The 23634-nt window shown below is 45.1% G+C and overlaps 1 protein-coding gene across 1 annotated transcript in view; it reads right to left on the reverse strand.

Moving 5' to 3' along the window:
* The window catches only part of TMIE (transmembrane inner ear), a 31274-nt gene extending 10808 nt beyond the window's left edge, over positions 1 to 20466 (reverse strand). Inside the window, exons 1-3 of the mRNA XM_074282594.1 lie at positions 20350 to 20466; positions 8414 to 8579; positions 2885 to 3070 (exon numbers count right to left, since the gene is read on the reverse strand). Of these exons, the coding sequence (XP_074138695.1) occupies positions 2885 to 3070; positions 8414 to 8579; positions 20350 to 20466 (469 nt within the window). The remainder of the gene's footprint in view (positions 1 to 2884; positions 3071 to 8413; positions 8580 to 20349) is intronic.
* Between the last annotated feature and the right edge of the window lie 3168 nt (positions 20467 to 23634).

The raw sequence follows: 23634 nt of genomic DNA on the forward strand, positions 1-23634 counted from the left end.
AAGCCAACCCAGCATGGCGTTCCCCACCAAAGCTGTGAGTGGGAACCGTGGGCATCCTGCCTGCTGACTCCCGTCCTGCAGGGCGTTTCTTGCTGGACACCTTGTCCCCAGGTGCTGGGTTATTGTGAATCAGGAACACTTTGAACAGCCTATGAACATAAAAACCTCTGCCTCCCCTTTCTCCCCTTTCTCCGTGTATCCTGCGCTCTCATCCCTGGTCTCTGCCTTCTCTTAGATTCAGGGCCCATTTTCCCTGAGCCATGGGGAGTTTCTAAATGGAAGCTTTCAAGAGACAAAAAAGGTTGGAAGATGAGCGTTCACTTTCCAGGCCTGCCATTGATTCACTGTATGCTCTTGGATGTCACCTCGTTTCTCTAGGTCCCCATTTCTTCACCTGATAATGAGGGGATTTCATTAGATGATTTTTAAATTTCTAGCCCTCCACATTCCAATAAGTTTATGAGGGCCTTCCGGCCCAGCACAGCGGATAGAGAGCCAGGCCTAAGTCCGGCTCCACCCCCCACACTTAGTGGACACAAGACCTTGGGCAAGACAGTTAACTTCTCAGTGTCCCAGGCAAGCCAATGAACTTCATAAATTACAGAAAAGGGGCTTTGTCCTAACGATATACCACATCTACTTCCTATTCCTACTGGTCGTTGATAGTAGGAGATGGGAAAGAGTGGGAGGGATAGGGAATGGGCTGTGATTAAAGCGGACAGTGCTGAGGTCAAGTCAAGTCTTAGCTCTTTTACTGTGTCCCTCTGAACAACTCACTCCCCTCCACGGACCTCAAAAGCTGCAAAATATTTTAATAAAATATTTTCAATAATTATTATATTAATAATCTAAATATAATATTATTTAATAATAAATATATAATAGTAAAAATAAAAATATTTGGACTGCTTTTAGCATAGAACTGTTTAGAGAAAAAAGGCATGAAAGTACTTGTTTTGTTTTGGGGTTTTAAAAAAAATTATTAGAATGTTTATTTAAGTGTGAGTTATTAGCATCGTCAAAGCAGCTTTCTCAACTGGTCCTCGACCCACAGCAGACCGGCAGCTGGGACATTGTCCCTCCGCCCCACATCATGGACACCCTGCCTGGACGAGCCAGATCACTTTCCCATGAGCCCTAGCCAGGCGGAATCAGAGAGTCCCAGGCCAATCCCACGAGAACTCGGCCTTCCGAAAGCCAAAAGAAACGGCTGTGACAGAGTCCCCTGTGGTATTGTGGAAGGAATGAAGCAGAGCTGGAAATCAGGAGACCTGGGCTCTGTTCACAGCTGTGTCATCCGCTGGGTGAATTCACCTAGTCTTTCATGCTTCAGGACTCAGTTCCTTCATCTGTACAATGGGACTTTTAACTAGAACTTTAGTTCTAATTATTTAGTTAGTTACATAAGGACTCTCATGGGGAGACCATAAGCAGCAAAACTCTACGGTAACAAGGATGGAAATTTTGACACAGAGCTTAGGGCTGATGGGATTGTCTGGGCCACTGGGGATGATCTATCTAGTCCTCTAGATCCAGGAGGCTCAGGAGCCAGAGAGGAGGTAGCTTGGAGCTGCCGAATTTTACTCAGAACTCAATGTGAGTCATGGAGAATATGGCACTGGATAAAATAAAGCTGTTGTGAGACTTGGGGGCCACATCTATGGTTGGTGTTGCCGCAGGGGGATTTCCATCTTGACCCCACCCAAATTTCCCTCCTTTCCTTATCTGGGTAGTGGCCCTTTAAAAGTGGGGGGGAAGAGAATCATCAAATGGGCATTCTGGGGACAGAATGTCAGGAATCCCTTCCCAACACCAGGCCCCATAATTATAGTAATTACCCTGAGGCAACCTTCCCTGGCAAAGAGGGCTCTAGTCACTGGGTAGAATCCCTCCCACCACCCCCATTGCCAGTTTCCTCCATCCCGCAGACCCCAAACAGGGACATTTTGAGCACCATAAGGTGCCAGAAACAACTAGGGGCCTCCTGTGGTTAGTCAACTAGCATTTACCAGAATTCCTCCCTCGCATGGTCTGCGACCAGCAGGGACCATGACTTTTCGGCCTGGTCCGTGTGCCTTCCACAGGTTGCCTGCCTGCTCGTTGGCCCCCAGATGCCCAGCAGCGAGAGGTCACTTAGGTCTCTGTGCCCCCCTCAAGCCCCCTGCCCTGGCACTTAGTCTGGCTCCTTCGTTTTCCAGGAGGACTGATGACATCACCATGGGATGATGTCTTAACTACCCTTCAACTAAGCTGAAGAGGATAGGACCAGAGATTTGGAGTCTGAAGGAAATTTCTGGAGTCTCTCTAAGCCCAACTCTCTCTTTTTTTTAAATTAAAGCTTTTTATTTTCAAAATATACACATGGATAATTTTCAACATCCACCCTTACCAAACCTTGTGTTCTAATTTTTTTCCTCCCTTTCCCTCATCTCCTCCCTGAGACAGCAAGTGATCTAATATATGTTAAACATGTGCAATTCTTCTATAAATATTTCCATGCTGCACCAGAAAAACCAGATCAAAAAGAGGGGAAATGAAGGGGAAAAAACCAGCAAACAATAACAAAAAGAGTGAAAATTCCGTGTTGCCCTCCACACTCAGTTCCAAAGTTCTCTCTCAGAGTGCAGTTGGCTCTCTCCATCAGGCCTGGTGAGCATCCCTCTCATTTTTACAAATGAGGGAATTAAGAACAAGAACCTGGCTCTAAATCAAATAATCCGGTCTTAGAACCCAGGTTCTCAGAGACCAAGTTCAGTCATCCCTCCTCTCCATACAAGCTGCCTTGTGGAATAGGGTGGGGAGAGACTGGAAAGAAGCAAAGTCAGGGAGCTGGAGTGGGGAGAATCAGAGGAAAGGGGGAAAGAAAGGGTGGGGCCTTACTTACTGATGGACAGGACAAAGAGGGAAAATATCCCAACCACGTGCCACAGGCGCATGTCCCAGAAGACGACGGTCTCCTTGGTGAGTGGGGGCGGCTTGGGTTTTGGGGGCGCCGTGCTGGGCTGCAAAAGACGAGAGAAAGGAGATGAGGACCATAGAGGAGACAGGGGGAGGGACAATAAGGAGCCCCCTTTCCGTTAATCCCAGAAATGTGACTCCCCGGCACACACCTACCACTAGCCCCCCTCCCCTTCTCTGCCTCCGCTGACATGAGCTCAGCTGTTGAGATGATGATGCTAGAGCCATGACTGCCCATCTGCTGATGGCCCAGGTGATCCTTAAATGATCTTTTGATAACAAATTCCCATTACTGTAAGCTCACTTCTAACTCTGAAATTCTGTGTTTTGAGCTCAAAGGTTAGGTTCGGTTGTGTTCTAAGTCCCTTACCCCTGAAAGTTTAGCATCCTAACTGGGCCGGGAGGTGGTTCTAGGGCTCGGAACTGGTGTCTGGCCATATTTCCTAAAACTGTCTCCCCCACTTCAGCACATCCCATGGATGTACACACAAACCTTCCTTGGAGACTCCGGTTATTCAGCTGCCAAGGCCAAAGCAGCATAGGGAAGTTGAAGACCTTTTTTGGGAGTTTTTATAACAGCTTCCTCCAAACCAAACTTATGCTCTGGAAAGACCAATGAGGTCAGTCACTCTGTGCCCCTGAGCTACTTCCTTCTCATAGAGGGGCATCTTAAGGGTAAGAAACAGTCCCTCTGCCTCTTGGAAAGTCTATAAAATAAAAGAGCGGTCCCATATATCAAGGGCCGACCGCTTTGGCAATCTGCTTTCTTAGAACCACATTTTTAAATGAATAAAGTAAAATCCATCTGATTACAAGGGAAATTACATGGAAATTAAGTTATCAATTTTTTATGTTTTTTCTCAATAGTTTTATTTTTCCAAATAAAGAATATATATATATTTTTATTTTTTAAAATGTAATTATAGTTTTTATTTACCAGATATATGCATGGGTAATTTTGACAATTGCCAAAACTTTTGTTACAATTTTTCCCCTCCCCCCCCATGGCAGGTTGACCCATACATGTTCAATATGTTAAAGTATAAATTAAGTACAATATATGTATACATGTCCAAACAGTTGTTTTGCTGTACAAAAAGAATCGGACTTTGAGATAGTGTACAATTAGCCTGTGAAGGAAATAAAAATGCAGGGGATAAAAATAGAGGGACTGGGAATTCTATATAGTAAAGAAAAATTTCAATGTTCATTTTTGTTTGTGTTGAACATTTTTCTCCTTCCCTCTCTTCTCTTCTCCCTCTCCAAGATTTTTTGAAAGTTTCCAGACTCCCTGGTTAAGAACCCCTGTACCCTATGATCTCTGAACACAATTCAATCTATAAATGAAGTGAGTTCTCATTTGCTACTTATAACTATATGATGGCCTTAGGGGATAGATCCACTAAATTCTCAGGGCTTCTGTTACTTTGTTTGCAAAATGAGGGAAATTCACTAGGTCTCCAAGATCCCCCCAAGCTCTAAATCATCCCATGGAGGACCATTTCTCTCAGACCAGGGAATCCCTGAAGATGGGACAAACCTTCCCTTCTCATGCTTATAATTTCCTCAGACACCTGAGCCCTCGGCATCCTGGGAAAGATGGCTTGGGGGCAGGGGGGAGGCGCAGAATTAGGAAAAGGCAGAGAAAGGGAGAGTTTGGGCTGTCTGATTTCTCTTTCAATCCACTGGCTGATTCCCTTAGGCAGTGGATGCATCGAAAACACTTGGTACAGCATCTTCCTTATTTTCCACCTCTAAAATATAGGATCAGTGTCCCCTAAGAAAAGACCAGCCAGAAGCCATTGATGAGAATCAAAAGAATGTCCTATGAGTCTTAAGGGCATTGTCTCATCAAACTGAGACATGGTCAAGACCTGAGCTTAAAAAAACCCAATGTCTCCCACTGGGAGAACAGTCTGGATCCAGATGGCTCTGGAGGGGAAACCGAGGCAGAGACCCTTGCCCAGGCCTCCCTCCCTCAGATCCAATTCTCCTGCCCATCATGGCATTCTCTCCCTGATGTCCCGGTCCTCGGGATGAAGGACAAACATCAATGACAATAATTGGGAGGAGAATTAACTCCGGAGGATGGGGGCTGGTCAAGGGACACCGAGGTCAGGATGATTCTGCAACACTGTATGAGGAGGGGACTTTCAGCAAGAAGAACAGACCACCCACAAAGAAGGCTGGAAAGGACACTGGGTCAGTGGGTGTGACTTGGAATTATGGTCCTAACAATAGCAACAGTAATAATAAAAATAATAGTAATTATTACCATTATAATCATAGCTCCCAGTCTTAATTTCTCTCCCTTAATGATAGCTCACATTTATATGGTGCTTTAAGGAAGGTTAACAAAGAGCTTTCCTCACCCCTTTCCTGGGAGGCAAACAAGGCAGGTATTATTATCATCATGCCCATTTTCCAGAGGAGATAAATGAGGCTCAGAAATTAGAAGAAATTTGTCCACAGCCTGTAATTATCGTAGGTGCAAGAAGCAGGTCATTTTTCAGCTCTCCTGGCTCCGTGTTCAGAGGTGATACCGGCTGGATTCTCACAAGAGCTAATTGCCCTCCTCCAGAGAAGAAAGAAGGATGGATTATATCTTTCTCTCTCTTCTCTCTGTCCTGGGGCAGCTGTTCACAACTATGGACCACACCTGCCCTCTAGTGGTCAAATGAGTTAACATCAAAGTTCTTCAATGTTTTCTGAAAAACAAAATTGTTCTCCAAAGAGCCTGGACCAGGGACATCCTGAAATTTAGAAGTGCTGGGAATCTCTAGGACCGTCTAATCCAAATCACTCGTTTTAGAGAAAAAAGAAAATAAATCCTAGTATGAGAAAAGCGACTCTCCTTTGGGCAGAATAATTAATAAACATGTATTAATAATAATAACTAACCTTTATTTGTTTTATAGTTTACAAAGAGCTAGATAATGTACATTATGTATAATGTATATGTATTAAATGCATGTTTGTGTATAGTGTATTTTGCATATGTATGTGTAAATTATATATATATATATATATTAGCTGTCTATGTTATATTCCATAGTATATATTAACTGTGTATAACATATATTACTGTATATGTGATATATGTGTTAACTATGTTTTATATATTACTGTTATATGTATGTATAATATATAAGCTGTATTTAAATATCACTGTTATATGATATATATGTATTAACTGTGTTTATATATTGCATTTTATATATATTACTGTCATGACATACATGATATATAACATAAACTGTTTTTATATATTACTGTTATGACATATATATGATGTATATAATATATATTGATATATTATTGGTATATGATATATATAAAATATATTAACTGTGTTTATATGTATATATTACTCTTATAAGATATATAACATATTTACTGTTTTTATATATATTGCTGCTATGACACATATAAGATATATATAACATGTATTACTGTTATATGGATATATTATATAGGTTTCTGTCATGATATATAATATATAGTGTGGGTTTTATATGTTACTGTTATGACATATATGATATATAATATATAAACTGTTTTATTTATATTACTGTTATGTGATATATAATATATATTTACTGTGTTTATATATTACTCTTATATAACATATATTATTAATTGTTTTATATATTATTATACATATTTTATACATATGTATATATAAGCTCACATGAGCCTCATAGCAACCTTGGGAGGTAAGTACTGTAATTATCCTCATTTTACAGATGAAGAACCTGAGACAAACAGGGGTCAAGTAACTTGCCCAGGGTCCCACAAGTATGAAGTGTCTGAGGCTGGATTTGAACTCAGCTCTACTGTGCCACCTAGCTGCTCGACTGTCTTTCCTATGTTGTGTGCCCAGTGCCAAGCGCAGTACCTTGCATGCAGTTGGCACTTAATTATTGCTTACTGAATGGGATTTGCAGCAGCAGAACTCAGCCTTGGCTGTAGCTGCCTTGCAAGGAGCTGCCCATCCATGCACATTCTGCCTTGGGCTGGCTCGTTAAACTCAACCCACCCGGGGTGACCGATGCTCTAACTTGACTAACATCACAGGGTCATCTTGGTTCTTTTCAAGAGGGGAGCAGCCAACCAGCCGACTCTAAAGAGATATCTGGCCGAGCTTCTTATTTTGTCTTTCTCTCGTTGCAGCTGAGAAGATTCTACTCTTTCTAAGATGACAAAGGGATGCTGAGGATTTTCTTTGACTCCATTTCCACCCCAGACTCGGGTCCGGAGGGGTTCAGGTTTCTGGAGAGGGCCACGCGGTGATGACCAGATCTGGGAGATGGGGGCCGGGAGCTATCTGAAGGACAAGGGCTGTCCTTGGGCAGCCAGGACTTCCAATGATGGGGGGGGGGGGAATGATGCCCCAGCAAGAGCAGGAGTAAAATAAACAAATAAAAATCATCTCCTAGAATGCTATCTGCAGGGGATAAAGACTCACAATCATACAGAGATATTCTGGTAACTAAAATCAGTTTGTCCGCCATTGTGGAATGTCTGTGTGCTTTGGTACTGTCTGCCATGGAGATAATCTCTGAATAGAATTCTCCATCTGTGACTATCTAAAATGTTGAAATAAAAATGAGAAATGTGAAAAGAAAAAAGAATCCCCTACCAAAGTACACAACGTCCACGAGGGGAAATGCACGGTCTTATAGAAATCTGACGAGGAGGGAAACCTTTTTCCCTACGACAACTTACGCTTCTGGATCACAGGTCTTGATGTCCTTAGTTATCAAATAAGAAACTTCTTGATCAAATTAGATGTTGTTTGTAAAGGACTTTGAATAGACAATGGCACATAGGCATTTAATAAAGAAACTTAAAAACAATAAAGTTATTTAAATTTACATTTATTAAAATAAATAAATTGAATAAGTAGTTACTTCCTTCCCTTCCCCTTAAAGAACAGTCTGCGTGCACATTTGCTTCCTGCTGCCCTCCTGGTCTCCACTTCCCTGTTCCTCTGCAGCCTCTGAGGGTCAAGCTCTCTTAGGATGTCTGCTCACACCATGATTTATTCTACCTCTTAGCCCCTTCTCTTAGCCTAATTCCATCCCATTTATTTGCGCACTAGGAGGATCTCCTTCAGTTCAAGTCAATAAACATTTATGAAGGCCCTGTGAAGGGCAGGAGGTCCCCTGGGTGTTTCTGGTTTCTATAAACAACTGGTCCCGGCCTTGGGGAGCTTAAAACGGAAAGATGTCCCCAGATAGCCCAGTGAGGGACGGGTCGGAGTTTGGTCTAGCCCGAGCATCGCCCCAAGCCCGTCCCCGGAGGGCAGGAGGTGCGCGATTACTTGCGCCTGTTGCACTGAGCTTTTCATCCCCGAAGTTCCCACAGCAGAAAGACCCGGCAATAATCACCGTCCCACACATTTACAGAGGCGGCTTTACAAAGCTCATTATCTCGTCTCCGTGCCGCCCACAGGCCGGGGGCTTCGGGGAGAAGGGCGGGAGGGCAGAGCCGCGGACTTTGGGAAGCAGGCGCCTGGGCCCCGGAGAGCGCAGCCCTGCCAACCAGTGGGCGCTCGGCCCTGGGCAGATGGGAACGGACCCACAGTCGGAAGGCTGCCGGAGGTCACGGGGCTGCTCCTGGGCCAGAGGGCCCAGCTTAAGTAAAACCCAGAAGGGCCCAAACTCGAACCAGCGCGGTTCCCGGGCAAGAGCCTGGCGCTGGACTCAAAATAAGGACCTCCCTGCCCCGGAGGAGCTTACCTTCTGCTGGAACAAAGCATGTGAACAAATAAGTCAGCAGTAGAAGTGCAAAGTCCCCGGAGAAGGGGAAGCCGTCGGGGCGTGTACGAAAGGTGAAGATGGAGGGAAGAAGTGCAGTGAAAGAACGTGGCTACTAAAGGACCGGGGCCTGGCTCTGGGCCTGGCTCTGAATGACCCCGACCGCAGTTCTGGATGGAGCTCCAGAACTCACCGCAATCTAAAGCAGTGAAGAAGGGTCTGATCCAACACAGCGTTTTCCCTCTTTAAAAAACAAACAAAAACAACCACAAAAAGAATACCCATCTTCCAAGTGCATCAAGAGGCTATCATGATCCACCTTTGGTTTATGAGAGATGAAACGACCACCCTTTTATTAATTATTTCCTAACCATAATTCATAAAGTAATTGGTTACCCAGACATTATGTCTATGGAACTTTTTGTCACAATCCCAATCACCTTGTTTGCCCTTCACACTAAGATTCAACAACTCAATAGACAAGTCAGTAAAGTTCTATTAAGTTCTTCCTAAAAAAAAAAATGTTATTAAGAGTGACTGAGATATGGAAGAGGGAACTGTGTACACATCTTTTATGCATGGTATATGCCTGTTTGTATATTGTCTGTGTGTACACCTACACAGGATATTCCAAAGTTCTTAGTGTAATTGTAAGACTTTCGGGTATGTTGTGTATGTGTGCATGTGTGTATGGGTATGTCTGTGCATGCACCTGTGTTTGCATTTGTATGTACATTTATATAGGCAGCACTGTGTGACCTTGAACAAGTCATGTTGAACAAGGCTAAAGTTTGCCTCCGTTTCCCTATACGTAAAATGAGCTAGAGAAGGAAATCACAAACCACTTTAGTATCTTTGCCAAGAAATATCAAATGGGGCCTGAATAATCAGACCCTACTGAAACAACTGAACAATTATGTGTGTGGACTTACACATATATATAATTTTGATATATATGTATGCATATAGGTATATGTGTATATATACATATACAGAGAGAAGAAAAAAGAAGAGGAGGAAAGGAAGAAGGAGGAGGAGGAGAGGGGGGGAAGGAGGAGGAGAAACAGCACATCTTGGTAGTACAGTAACCCCAAATATGGTCACAAAGAGTCAGACATGACTGAAAATGACTGAACAACAACATTTTTAAGTGTCCCTAGGCAAAGCTATGAAGTCTCATGATTACCTCTTTTCTCTCCCACTTGGCCATCTTTCTTTCCTTATAGAAGCCCTCCCCCAGTCAAAACATCCCATTTAAGCCTGTTCTCTCCTGTTCCTCCCCTAACCTCTTCACAATCAAAATTTCCATTCTCTCACTGTCTTGCTCTTAGCAAACTGACAAATGAATTTGCCACATTATTCATTGATAACATTATCCTACCCCTCCCAGGGGCACTTGACCCAGGCAAACAGAGAGGGCAATGCCTAATGGATCTCTAATGGCAGAATTTCCTGTACTGGTAAATGGATTATGAGCATATTTAGGGGCAGAGGGGCCTTCTTGGTACATGATGAGAACATCATAGCTTTCTGATTATCTTTCTTCCCAGACTTTTCCCTTTCCAAATTTTCCCATTATCATGTAGAGATCACTTTCCTCCCAGTTTACCCAGACTCATTGTCATCCTTGCCTTCAAATTGAGATTCAAGGGGTCCCCCAAAATTTTGTGTTTCCAGACCGGTGTAATGATGTGTCTCAAAAGACTTTGAAAGTTCAGACCCATTTATCTCCAAGTCAAGGGGAAAAGTTTATTATAATTGTAATGCCAATTAAAAGAAGGCTAAATTCCATATTCCTAGCAAAGAGCAAGGAGCCAACAGGTAAATTTATTGAGAAAAGTGAGAGAAACCAGGTGCTTCACGTCACTGATAAGTTAATTGTATGACTTAGAGGTGGAGTTGAGGAAGGGTCAGGGTCTTATGTTGTGCACAGGTGCCCTACCCATAGTTCCCTGAGCAGAGCTCCCGGGAGGTGTGTTTTTAGGCCTGAAACATCACCGAGTCAAGTAGTGGACATCCAAGTGTACTGCACCTGTCCTTACTTTAGGCACCTCGTTATTACGATCACTGGCTTCAAGCATCCTGTTATTTCGGGCCAGTGGCTGTTACTTGTCTTTTGGACTCAGTATCCTGGTCATACAAGGCAAACTAAGGCAAAATAGCCTAAAGGAAGAAATACAACATTCCTAACCACATCATTTTGAAAGCCAGGTCGCCTTGGGATTATTACTCCACACACCCAATCCATTGACAAATCTTGTCATTTCTATATTTATAACACCTTTTGTATGTGTATCCTCTTCTCCTCCAGCCAGCACCCCAATCCTCAGATCCCTGTCACCTCTCAACTGGAACACTGAACAGCCTTCTAATAATCCCCCTTGTCTCATCTCTGTCCCCTCTCAATCAGTAACAAACATTTATTAAATGCACCAGGAATTGTGCTAAATAAATACTGGAGAGAAAAAAGAAAGGGTGAAAAGACCTCTGTCCTCAAGAAGCATATATTATAACTAAAGAGATGATTAGGTTCATCGAAAATTAATCCTGATTAGAAAAAAGTCACTTGACAGAAGAAGGCATTATTTGCAAGTGGGGAGACTGAAGTGGTCTCCTATAAAAAGTGAGGCATAAGCTGGGCTTTTGATAAAGGTGAGGCAAAGCCTTCCAACTTATCTTCTACTCAATGGGATTTTGTGACCGAATTACCCCCACTTTTCAGTAAACTATGGTGACTCCCTATTAGCTTCAGAACCAATTCTACTGGTTTCTCATTGCCATTTGAAGCTCTTCACAAACCAGTCCTTTCCTGGAACCTACATATTTTTATTTTCATCCCTTTCCCTCCACACATTCCATGATCCGGGTCTCCCCCGATCAGAAGGCTTTTGACTATTAGTTTCCCTGTGTTTCCTCCAAAATGTCTCTACTCCAGAGATCTGAAGAGAAAATGCACCATTCACCTTCTGCAAGAAATGTGATGAACTTAAAATGCATAGAGAAAACAACATTCTGGACATGGTCAATGTAGGAATTTGTTTGACTGGATTAGATATGATTTGGGTGAGGGTTTGTTTTTCATATTGGATAGTGGGTATTTAATAAGAGGAGAGGCAATAGGAGGAATAGGTTATGAATGCAAGTAAAAATAAATAAATAAATTCAGGGGGGAAATGACATCTCAAAGCCTATTCTGCTTAGGGCCTTTCCCAGTGTCTCAGCTGCTCATAATAACTGTCCATTTCAGATTCTCTTCATCTATTTTTCATCTATATTCTATATATCTATTTATCTATATGTTGTCTTTTCTATTAGAATGCATGTTTCTTTTTTTCTTCCCAACATAATTCATAAATGTGTATTTATGTGTATGTGTATTAAATGTGTAAGTATGTGTACTAAAAATAAATAAAATTACAATAGAAAAATAAGAAAGAATGCATGTTTCTTGAAGGCAAAGGTTAATTTTATTTCTACTTTTGGCATTCTTGAATGGAGCATATGATGCATGGAAGTAAGGAGATATAAGTCTGCTAGCTTTTAGAGGACCTTAAATGCCAAGATAAGGAATCTAAGCTTGTGCTTGGTGTAGTGCCTGGTACAGTAGGTACTTAGTAAATGTCAGAAGCACTGACAGAATTATGCTTAGAGTCAGGTAGAGCTGATTTCAAATACAGTCTCAGACATTTTGAGCTGTATAATCCTGAGCAAGTTAATTAACCACTGTTTTATCTCAATTTTCTAACTATATATCTCATGCTGCCCTTCCTCTCCACCACCACCCCTTTTGACAGGAGAGACTGGGGGAGATTGTGACCTAGAGTCCCTTGGCATAGGGGAAGGGGAAATTAATCAAAAGGAGATGAAAATGTGGAGAAAAGTCACAGAAAGAGTTGATTTTTGCTGAGGGTTGATTAAGTAGAATTGCAGAAGAAGAGACTGGGTCCTTACAAACTCATTTACAATGGACAGAGTTTACCTATTTTAAAGAACAAGGTGGCCCAGTGGATGAAACATCAACCCTGGAGTCAGGAGGGCCTGAATTCAAATCCAGTCTCAGATAATTAATAGCTGTGTGACTCTAGACAAGTCATTTAGGCCTAGTTGGCTCAGAGGCGGGAAAGAAGCTCATGAGAGACTTCTGTTTTACTTTCAGGTGATGCAGGGCCATGAATCTCAGAGCTGGAGAAGCCTCTGAGGGCATCTAAGTCTAAACAGACCTGAGCAGGAATCCCTGTCTAGTGCTCCCAGCAAAGATCATCTGGTCACTACTTGAAAACCTCTGTTGATGGAGAACTCACTCTTTCCAAGCTGTTTGCTCCATTTTTGTGCAGCACTAATTTTTAGAAAAGTTTTCCTTATATTTATATAAAACCTGCATCCCTTTAACTTCCACCCATCGTTCCAATTCTGCCTTCTGGGTCCCAGAAAAGCATGTCTGATCCTTCTACCTGACAGCCACCCAAACACTTAAAACAGCAAATCTGTTCTCTCGTCAGGTTATAGATTTCATCAGTCACCTTACGGCGTGGTCCCCTTTCCATCCTTCCTTCCCTCAGCTGTGCTCTAGCTTGTTAATATCTTTCCTAAAGGAAAAAAGGTACATTTGGGTGACCATCTCCACCTGGCACTTTCTGCACACTGGCCATCAGCCTCAGTCTTTGGACCCTCCTGTCCCTGGATGCCCAGCTCTGATAGGTGAGCTTTGGTCTCACCTTTCCCTCCACACAACTCCTCCCAATCTCCCATCTCCTCACCAGTCCTCCTCCTCTTTCATTTCCTCTTTTGGGTGTTACATTTGCTCCATTAGAACGTAAACTCTTGAGAGGAGGGACTGTCTTATTTGCATTTGTATCTCGGATTTAGCTCAGTGCTGGGCACCTAGTCAATTCTTAATAAATGCTCTATCATCCATCCATCTATCCATCTCTCTCTTTCTATCTAAATATCTATCCATCTCTCTCCCTCCCCATCCACTCATCCATCCATCAATCCATTCATCCATCCATCTCTCTTCCTGTCCATCTATCTATCTATCTATCTATCTATCTATCTATCTATCTATCATCTATCTCCCTAATCATCCATCTATCCATCTATATATCCATATATCTATACATGTGTGTATCTTTTCATACATGCTGGACCATAGAAGTATGTATGGTATTATTTCTAATCATATAAATAATCAGGTAAATAGAAAGAGGCTTGCACAGTGATGTTATACAGCATTGGGTTCTGAATTCATTTGCTGAACTGAATTGTTTGTATGTACAGGATTGAGTGGGGCACGGGGAGATACTGGCCCACTGGACACAGGACAAGTTAATATACCGAGATCCCTGAAAGGCAAATGAGATTTTTGGTTGGGGAAGGAATCGTCCCTCTGCCTCAAGGTCTTGGCCAAGGCTCCATCCCCGCCTTTGGGCAATAGAGTCAGCCCTCTGTTGCCCAGTGAGGTACTCCCTGCCCTGGGGACTATGGACCAGACTCTTAGACTGAGCTGAACACAAGGCCAAATGGACGGGCTCAGATTTCAGGCTTCAGATGAGCTGTTCCTCCTCCCCGCCCCAGAGTGTGTAGATCTAATTACAGGGACATTCAACCCCAGCACTCGGCTCCAGGGTCTGGTTCTAGAATCAGGCAGTTAAGACTGGGAGGTTGGAGACTGAGTGGGGTGGGATGGGGAGAGGGCTGGTTGACTCCTGGAGCCCCCCACACTGCATCTCCGTGGTCTCAATCCAGCCTGGCCCATCCCCATCCCTTTTCTCCTCCTTTGCTCCTTCCCCCTCAGCCCCATTCTGACCCTGGTCTTGGTTGGTCTCTCCCTCTGTTTACCTCTGTCTTTATCTTTGCTCATCTGCCTCTCCCTCTTTGTCACTTTGCTTGTGTCTGTCTCAATCTATGCCTTCTCACTCCTGTCCATCTTACCTTGTATCTCTTGGTCTCTCTAGAGTGCTTTCTCTGGCTTTATGTTTCTCTCTTTCTCTCTCTTCATTGCCCATTTTTTCCTCAGTTTCTCCCCCCGCCCCGAACTGTGGTTCTCATGATCCCTGTCCCTGATTGTATGTATCTGTTTCTATTTGTACCTCAATGTCTTTAGTCTTTCTGTATTTCTGTCCCTATGTGTCCATCTTTCCCTTCAATTTCTCTTCCTCTCCCTCTCCATCTCTCCTCTCTCTGTCTCTTTTCTTCCATTCCCTTCTGCTTTAGCTGAACCTTATACCTGCTTTCTTACACACTGGCTCTGATCGGCTACTTTCGCCCTCCCCAAATTTCCCATGCACTTCTCCTGACTGGTTTTCCCTTCCTCAGCCATTCTCCCTGACCTATAGTCCTATCTAGAATTTCTGAGCTGAATCACATCTCACCCTTCCTCCATCCCTAAAATTGGAATGTCCCCCAGAGTCTGAGATGGAGCCCCTGTCCTTAGGACCCCCTATGCATGAGAGAACTATAAGGGGTACATTGGGGTCCGTGATCCAGCCCCCTCAAGGGAAGCCCAAGCAGGTAACTGGGACCCTCCCCCTCCGCTCCCAAAACCACTCTCAGATTTTGTGTTGGGGAATGAACTGGAGGCAGGTGGGGTAGAGAGATCTGAGCTAGCTAGAGATGAATACTAGTGTCCTGCAAAGGAGATGAACCCCTGTACTTCCAAAAGGATGATATGGAACAAGTGACTCCCCCAACCTCTTGGTTTCCCCATCTGGAATAATAGCATATGCACTGAGCTTTGGGATAGAGAAAGCTCTTTGCAAGCTATCACTCTGACAATCTTCCCCAGACTGAGATGGAGGGGGAGCGGGCTGAGTGTGGGGGTCTCAGTGGGGGTCTGTAAAGTTAGAGGGCTGCTCCATTGGGTATCCAACACTCGTTTTGGCTCTAAACCCTATGAATCTGGAGTCACACTGCTGCCCTAAAGCTTCCAGCATAATCTCAGGATGTCCTGCCAAAGTGGACAGGCTCCGAATATTCAGTTCAGTGGGTCTCCTGTGGGCCTGTCATCAGATGGCCAGCCTAAGTTCAGAGAAGCTCACCCCCCTCACCACCAGCACCTGGCCACTGGGGTATTTTGGCTACCACAACTCATGAAGAAGCATCTAAAGCATGGAAGGCCACTGGCTTCTATCCTGGAGTCAGGAAGACCTGAGCCGACATGTGACCTCATACACTTGATACTCATTACCTGTGGGACCTTGGGCAAGTCACTTAACCCAGATTACCTCGACAAAAATAAAATCATCTTACCTCACTGGACCTTGGTTTCCTCCTCAAAGGGAGGGGTTTGGGGCAAATGGTCCCTTCCAGTTCTACAGCTACGATCCTGGGACTGCAATCTGTAGCTATGAAGGGATGGCCACGCTAAAGAAACCACAGATCTAATAAAATAAAGCATCCCCATTCTCTGCAACTTTCAAGGTCCAGCTCCTTAAGGAAGCCTTTCCTGAACACAGCAGCCCACACAGACCTACTTCATAGGATCTTAGGGAAGAAAATGCCTTATAGATACTATATCCATACTATAACAGTGGATTTCAAACTTTATACTTTTAAAAATGATTGAGCACCCTCCCCCTGCAAGTGTTTTTGTTTATATGTATAATATATATCATATTATTTCTTAACAATTTTAATATAATAATTAAAATATATTGTATATAATTATAAAATTGTATGTGCAATATAGTTATTAATATTTACTATATTAGAAATTAAAGCAGCTTAGTATTATAATTATCCCTTCCACATCACAAATTCTCTCATCATGGTTTCAATATATCTCAGGTGAATATAAGAAACTAAAGGCTAATTGGGGGGAGTTTTGGGGAAGCTGCAGATGACATATGAAGGGCAGCGGATGACACAGAGCCTAGGACCAAAGACAACCCAAGTTTTAAAATATGGTACTGTAAATACCCCATAAAAGAAATAGAAAAAAAATCAGTCTTCTTCTCTGGTACAAAGGGAAAGCTGATAATTTTTATGCAGATTTTCCAGATCACAGGGGTCACTGTTGCCCTAACCTCTGCAATGTGGAAGGGATAACTGTGTTATGAAAATGGTTGTGACCTTTAGAAGTTCCTGAAACGGTCTCAGGAACCTTCAGGGGTCCACAGATCAGACTCTGAGAACCACCTCACTATGGGAATAAGAGTTATATTGACAATAGTCATGTCCCTCTCCCCAAAGAGACTGATTGGCTGAGGATGAAGATGCTAAGATCTTTTCCATCTGTACATCTAGGGTCTATTTCTCGTTTACCTCTTTATTTCATATAGAACCTGAGCAGAGCATGTTTTAGTAAATGTTTGCTGGCTGACTGATAAACTCTGTCCCTTATTTCCTTCCCTATGGTATATGTCATTTCTAGGTTGATCCAGTGATCAACATGTGAAAAGGCTGCCTCGTGTCCCTCTCCCAGGAAGGAAATATGTTGGATGACTGCTTTGGTAACATTCTCAGACCTGGACATCTAGAAGATTGAACCTACAGTTAGTTTCAGCTATTGGGTGGTGTTGATAGCAAACTCCTAGCCCCTTGCTCCACATTCTTCCACTTCCCTTCCTGATAAATACAGAAGCAAATTGGTCAAAGTGAAGCGGTTTTAGAATTGTGTGGGGAAAACCAAGTTATTTGTAGCCTTTCACCTAGCTGTCTCCTAAACAGCCATAAACTCCTGACAAGGTCTGACAAAAAAAGGGAGATTTTAGAAACGCTCAAATACTCATAGCAGCAGTTTTTGTGGCAACCAAAAACTAGAACAAGGGGAGGGGGAAGACTGAACAGAAAGTGGCCTCTGAATATAATGGGATACCAGTGTGACATGGAAAATGACAAATGTGAGGACTTCAGAGAATTATGGGAATGTGTTTATACGGATACAGAGTGAGGAAGGGAGCTCTGCTTCACTGGAAGGGGAAGGGAAGAGCTGTGTCTAGGAATAACAGGGATAAAAACAAAGGTCATTGGTCATTTGTACACAAGAGTTGTCTTTGTACCCTGGTCCCCAAAGAGCAAGAGGAAACCCAAAAAGCCAAGGGAGCAGCCACTACTTCCCAGAGGTCATAAAGGGGAGGCTGGATGGCCACTTGTCGGAGCAGTGCTATAAGGGATTCCATTTCACAGGGAAGATGTACTGGATTCTTTCCAACTCTAGAGATTCTAAATCTATGAATTAAAGGAAGAGGTGGTAGAGCTCCAGGGCTGCTAAAGATTTATTGATACAAAGTTTTTGAGGCGAGGCCAGGGGTGATGGAGAATCTGCCTGAGGGGCTAGACTAGGCCACCACTTTCCTTTTTTAATGTAATTTATTTACTTCATTGCATTTTTAAGTTCTGAACTGTCTTCTTCACTGGAAAAGGCCACCATTTGACACAGAGTTTTAAATATACGTAAAACCATATACATATGCATAATTCTATTTATCAGTACTTTCTCTGGAGGCAGATAGCATCTCCTTTCATAGTCCTTGATAATACTCAGAATAACTTGGTTGTTCACAATTGTCCTTCGAACAACATTGCTGTTACCGTATACAATGGTCTCATAGTTCTGGTCATTTTACTTTTTATTATTTCATGTAAATCTTTCCATGGTTTTCTAAAATCAACCAGCTCATTATTTTTTACAGTGCAGTAGTATTTCATCATAATCATGCACAGCTTATTTAGCCATTTTTCAATTGAAGGGTATCTCCTTGGCCACTACTTTCTCAGAAATTTAATGTGGAGTAAGAAATATGGACAGGAAATACTAGGGGTGTCCAAATATATCTATATATCATTAATTTCGGGAAGATTAGCTTAAATTCTTTTTGTCCGGTTTGACTGGCTAAATCATTATGCAAAAGGTATTAGGTTTAATCTTTGCTTTTTGTCACTTAAGAGTAAGAATCTTTCAAATTTCCCTTGTGGATATATATCAATAGATAGATAGATAGTTAGATGGACAGATAGATGGATGGATGGAAGGATAGAGATGGAAGGATAGATAGATAAAGAGACAGACAGATAGATGGATGGATGGATGGATGGATAGATATAGTTGGATGGATGGAAGGATAGATGGAAAGATAGATAGATAAATACAGACAGATAGATAGATATATAGATGGATGGATGGATGGATAGATGGAAGGATGGAAGGATAGATGGATAGATGGATCAATGGATAGATAGGATAGGAAACTTTGTTTAGAGTTTGGGGACAACATAAAGGCCTCAAGATTGGAGGGAGACCTAAATGAGGTGTCCTATGGTCTGGACCCAATAATTCTTTTTTACTCTAAAATGGAGAAACCCAATGAAAATATACAAGAGCTGAGGAAGGTGGAATGGAGGAATGTTTATTCCTGATTTGTGTAGACTTATTCCTTTCTTATTTCTTATGCAATTGGACCTCGCAAGGAAGCATTTAGCTTGCTCTTAAGCTGGACCTATGGTTAGTCTCTCTTCCTGCATATTTTAAAGAGGGAAGATCAACAAGTGGAAGGAGGACAGAACTATAGGATTTTTGCAGTATGAGGAAACATTTTATTTAGTCCAATTCCTTCCTTTTAGTGGTGAGAAAGCTGTGACCCCTCTGGATTCAACACTAGAGGATGTGAGATGCAAACCCACATCCTGATTGCACATTCAGTTCTCTCCTCACTAACACCCTGCTGCCCTCTTGCCTCGAGTCCAGTTCTAAACTGATAAGCTCTGTGATGTGGGTAAGTGATTTTCCTTTCTGAGCCTCAATTGTCCCATCTTTACCTTAGGGCGATGACCCTCAGCTCATGCTAATCAATTCCAGCCCTGACAAGCAGCATGAGCTAAGAGTTCCAATTCTGCCACCATCATGGTGCCTTGGCCAGACACTGGGCTTGGAGACTGGAGATCTGGGTGCAAATTCTGCACCTGGCCTCCCCTCGGGAGTGACCGTGGGCAGATGTGCTGCCAGCTCTCCTAACTCACTGGCTAGCGGGCCCAGACCATGGTTCACACCCATCTCTGTGCGGATGCCCCATCTCCCCACTACTCTGCATCTTTTGCTCTAGGACTGGTGATTGAATCTCTGCAACCGCAGCTTCCAAAGGGCGCGCTCTGGCCGCCTTTCCTGTGACTCCCCAGACCGAGCCCCCTCCCACAGCCACCACTGCCGCAGATGTTGCCTCCCCTGGTAGGGAAGCTCCCTGAGGGCATCGTTTGCACCCTAGAACACAGCAGGTATTTCAAAGCTTTTTCATCCATCCACCCATCTCTGGATCTCTTTTTCCCCTCTACCAAAACAGCAGAATAAGACGAGCATCTCCTTCCTATCAACAGCAGAATAAGACGAGCATCTCCTTCCTATCAACAGCAGAATAAGACGAGCATCTCCTTCCTGTCTTGTGTAGAAAGCCTTAGGATGGCTCAGAAATGGGCCGTCTCCCCATGACAAGTCGGAATGCGAGGGGCTCTCCTTCCCAGCCTCCCTCAGTTTGGGCTCCAGCTTTTCTCTGAACTCCAAGCTGGGACAGCAACAGGCAGCAAGCACCGCAGCCCTGCCCATCTCGGCCTGCTCCAAGGAGGACGCACGGGTGCCAGACCCTTGCCCGCTGTCCCCCTCCCCCTTCCCCTTCCTGGGCCTTCCCTCCATCTGGCTTACCTCCACCAGCTGGCTCCCTGCCAAGGCAAAAGCCAGGGAGAGGACCCCAAAGCCCAGCGCTGAGAAGGGGCTTGAGAAGGGCGGACGCCCCACGCTCTCCTTGCCTTGCTCCCACATCCTGGCTCTCTGCGGCCGGCCGGCTCTGCGATGCTCTCCCGCTCACCTCACCACCCACCGGAGCCCGGGCCTGCCCTGTGACGAATGGCCTTGGGGGAAGGTTGGCGGCTTCCCAGGCTCTGGACGGCTCCCCCACCTCGCTCCCCCACTCCACGGCCGCCTCTGCAGCCGCCCGCCGCCTGCCGCCTGTCCAGTGGCTCAGGCCCAGTGGGGGTGGGGAGAATCATTTATTCATCAGGGAGGTGGAAGGTATCCTGTTCCCCAGGAAGGTGGGAAGGGGGGCTGCGAAGAGCGGAGACTGATGGATGCTGGGAGATGGACGGTTGCTGTTTGGGGGCCCTGAAGGCAAGACAAGACAAGGGCAGCGCCAAGTTCAAATCCTGGCTGGGACATTCACTGGCTCCTAATGTTCCTCCTTCGGAACCCCCCACATCCACTAGAAATTTCCCAGGCTGGAAATTCTGTCTTCTATCAAGTTGAGTCTCTCAAGGACTGAAATCCTATGTTCTCTGTTCGGTCCTGTATTCTAGTGTGAACTCCAAGTTTCTTCCCGTCCATGGCCTATTTTCTGGGATGATTTTCACCTCTACATTTTTCTCTCTAGCTCCCGCTCACCTCTCGCATGCTATGATTTTTGCCTTATGGGGACAAAACACCCGAGTCCAGCTGGCACTCCGCCCCTGGGAATCCAGGGGTCCACGGGGGTGGGGGTGGGGGTGGGGGTTTAGGAAGCCTTCTGCACAAAGGGAGCTCTCCCGGGCTCAGGATGGAGTTATCCGCAGCCCCCCGCGAGGGGAAGGAAAGCCCGGGGCTGTCCGCACCTCACAGGGGGAGGGGTGGGGGAGCATCACTGCCCGTCTCACAGCCCATGTTTCTTTGCTCCTGAGCGATGTGGGGAGGAGCCTGCGAGTGGTAGTCATGGCAATGAGCATCATGCGCCGAGCTCCTCGGCTGCCCAGCCGTAGCTTTGGTCACCCTGGAGCCCGGCCAGAATTCTGCAGGGGAGGGAGGGAAGTGGGTGCCGCGAGAGCTCCGGTAGCTTGGGGGAGGGGAGGGCGAAGAGAATGTCCCAGAAGGATCCAGCCGCGTCTACGCAGACTATGGAGAAGTTTCCAGATTCGCCTCCGGGCCCGTTGGCTTTACGCAGATTAACTCTAAGTAAGCCCCGCCACTCACCGAACTGGAACCCCAGTCACACGCTGGCCCGCCGGCACTGGAAGAGACTGTAAACATCCGAAACGTGGTTAAGCGGGGAGCCCTCAGAGACCCTCCATCAGTCATTTAACGGGAGAGATCTCGCCCGAGAGAGCCCAGAGCCCCTTCTCCAGCTGGGGCAGCCCGGCCTTTTAAAGGACAAATCTGATTAAAGCGTGCCCGGCAACACAGACGCAGACAGCGTGGCCCTTTTAAGTGGCAAGGGAGCACAGCGAGCAACCAGCTTTTCTCCATCTTTTCCAAGTCCCTTGGACTTTTTTTGCATATTTTTTAAATATCTGAAATTTGGGTTACTATTGTTTTTTGGGGTTTTTTTTTGGTTACGATTGTTTTAATTCAGTGACACAACTGTGCAACAATAAACTATATTTTTTAATGTAGCCTACACAGCATTTAAAAAAGGACTAAAAATGATCCAGGGATAGTTAGATATTGGAAAATCCAGGTGAAAGGTCAGAGGAACCAGAGCGAGGCTGGAGTCTAAGGGAGCGGAGAGATAGGATGTGGAAGTAGAATGGAGAACCCCCGGAACATTCTAACTCGGACTGTATTTATCTGGACCCGAGCTTCAGACACGTGACGCTAACCGTCTGAGGTTAGACTTGAACCCAGGTCCCCCTGACTTCAGGCCTAATGCGCTATGCACTGCGCCACCCAGCTAGTTGTAATAGTCCAAACCTGGCCTCCGGCACTTAACACTGCCTGGCTGTGTGACTGGGCAAGCCACTCAACCCCCGCTGCCTCAGGAAAAAAATTACTCGGGGCGCAGTTTACGATCTGACCCCTCTCGCCATGAGGTGGGGAAAGAAGCCTCGAGAAAATGAGGAGGAGGAGCTCCAGACCGGCCCTTTACAAGGCTCTCTGCGGACATCGGCTCATTGGAGCGCCACAAGCCGGGAAAATAAGTCTGACTGTGGAATGAGGAAAAGAAAAGAGAAGACTTTAACAGACCAGCCTTGGGTCACATGACTAATTAGTAACATGTTTGGGAAACGATTGGAACTCGCGGTTCCCGGGCTGAGGGCCCCACGTTATCTGCTGCGCCACCTAGCGGCTGCAGCGTTTATCACGAGGATCCTGAGGGTCCGTGCCCAGGACGCCCGAAGCCGGAGCCCTCGAGTGTTTGACAACTCTTCATCTTTTCCAAATCTGCCACGGCGCCTTTGCAGGATCCTCCCCCAAGGGTCTCACGGACTGGGGAAGGAACCTGCGAGCCGCAGACGTTACAGCGCCTTCTCTTGTGGTGGAGCGCGGGCGCCCCCTGGCGGCAAGAGCGGGAGCTGCTGATGCTGCTGCTGCCGCTGCTGCTGCTGCTGCTGCCGCCGCTGCCCGGCTATAGTTCTACACGGAGGACTCGGCTTTGGAACCGGAAGGGGGAAGGGAGGATGGAGGGATAAAGGACTCCAGGAAATTCGAGGTTTTCCACAAGGGAGAGGCCTGTGTCCATCACAAGAAACAACAAGCCCGTCACATGACACGGCATGCGGTGTGCTGCGTTCATGGAGTAGTGGCTATGTCATCACGTGACATCACCTTTGACATGTGTCTTGCTGTGTTTGAAGGATGCTCATAAGGGAGGGGTCGTCATGGCTGCCGCATGTGCATTTGTCAGTTGATGCAGCCTGTGCCATGTACTGTTCCATAATGCCGCATTGAGTGGCTGCCACATGCCATAGACATGTTGCATGGCATATAATCACATGTGTGCGTCGTGTGACTGCCCAGTGGTGTGTTCTCCTATGCCTGTCACATGACATCCCCGAGCACGGTGCTCCTGTCACATGGCACTGCTCACTGCATCACAAGATGAAGCTGCCTTCACTGCTGTGGTATTCTGGCCACATGATGAGACACGCCCATGACGTCATAACCTGCACTCTGATTTTGTGAAATTGGAAGGTGGGAGAAGGTACGGCGAGGAACCTGAGACTGGGATGCAGAGAGCCGCTGGGG

Source organism: Sminthopsis crassicaudata, chromosome 1 (genome assembly GCF_048593235.1).
Source record: "Sminthopsis crassicaudata isolate SCR6 chromosome 1, ASM4859323v1, whole genome shotgun sequence".
In the NCBI taxonomy this organism is placed as follows: domain Eukaryota; kingdom Metazoa; phylum Chordata; class Mammalia; order Dasyuromorphia; family Dasyuridae; genus Sminthopsis; species Sminthopsis crassicaudata.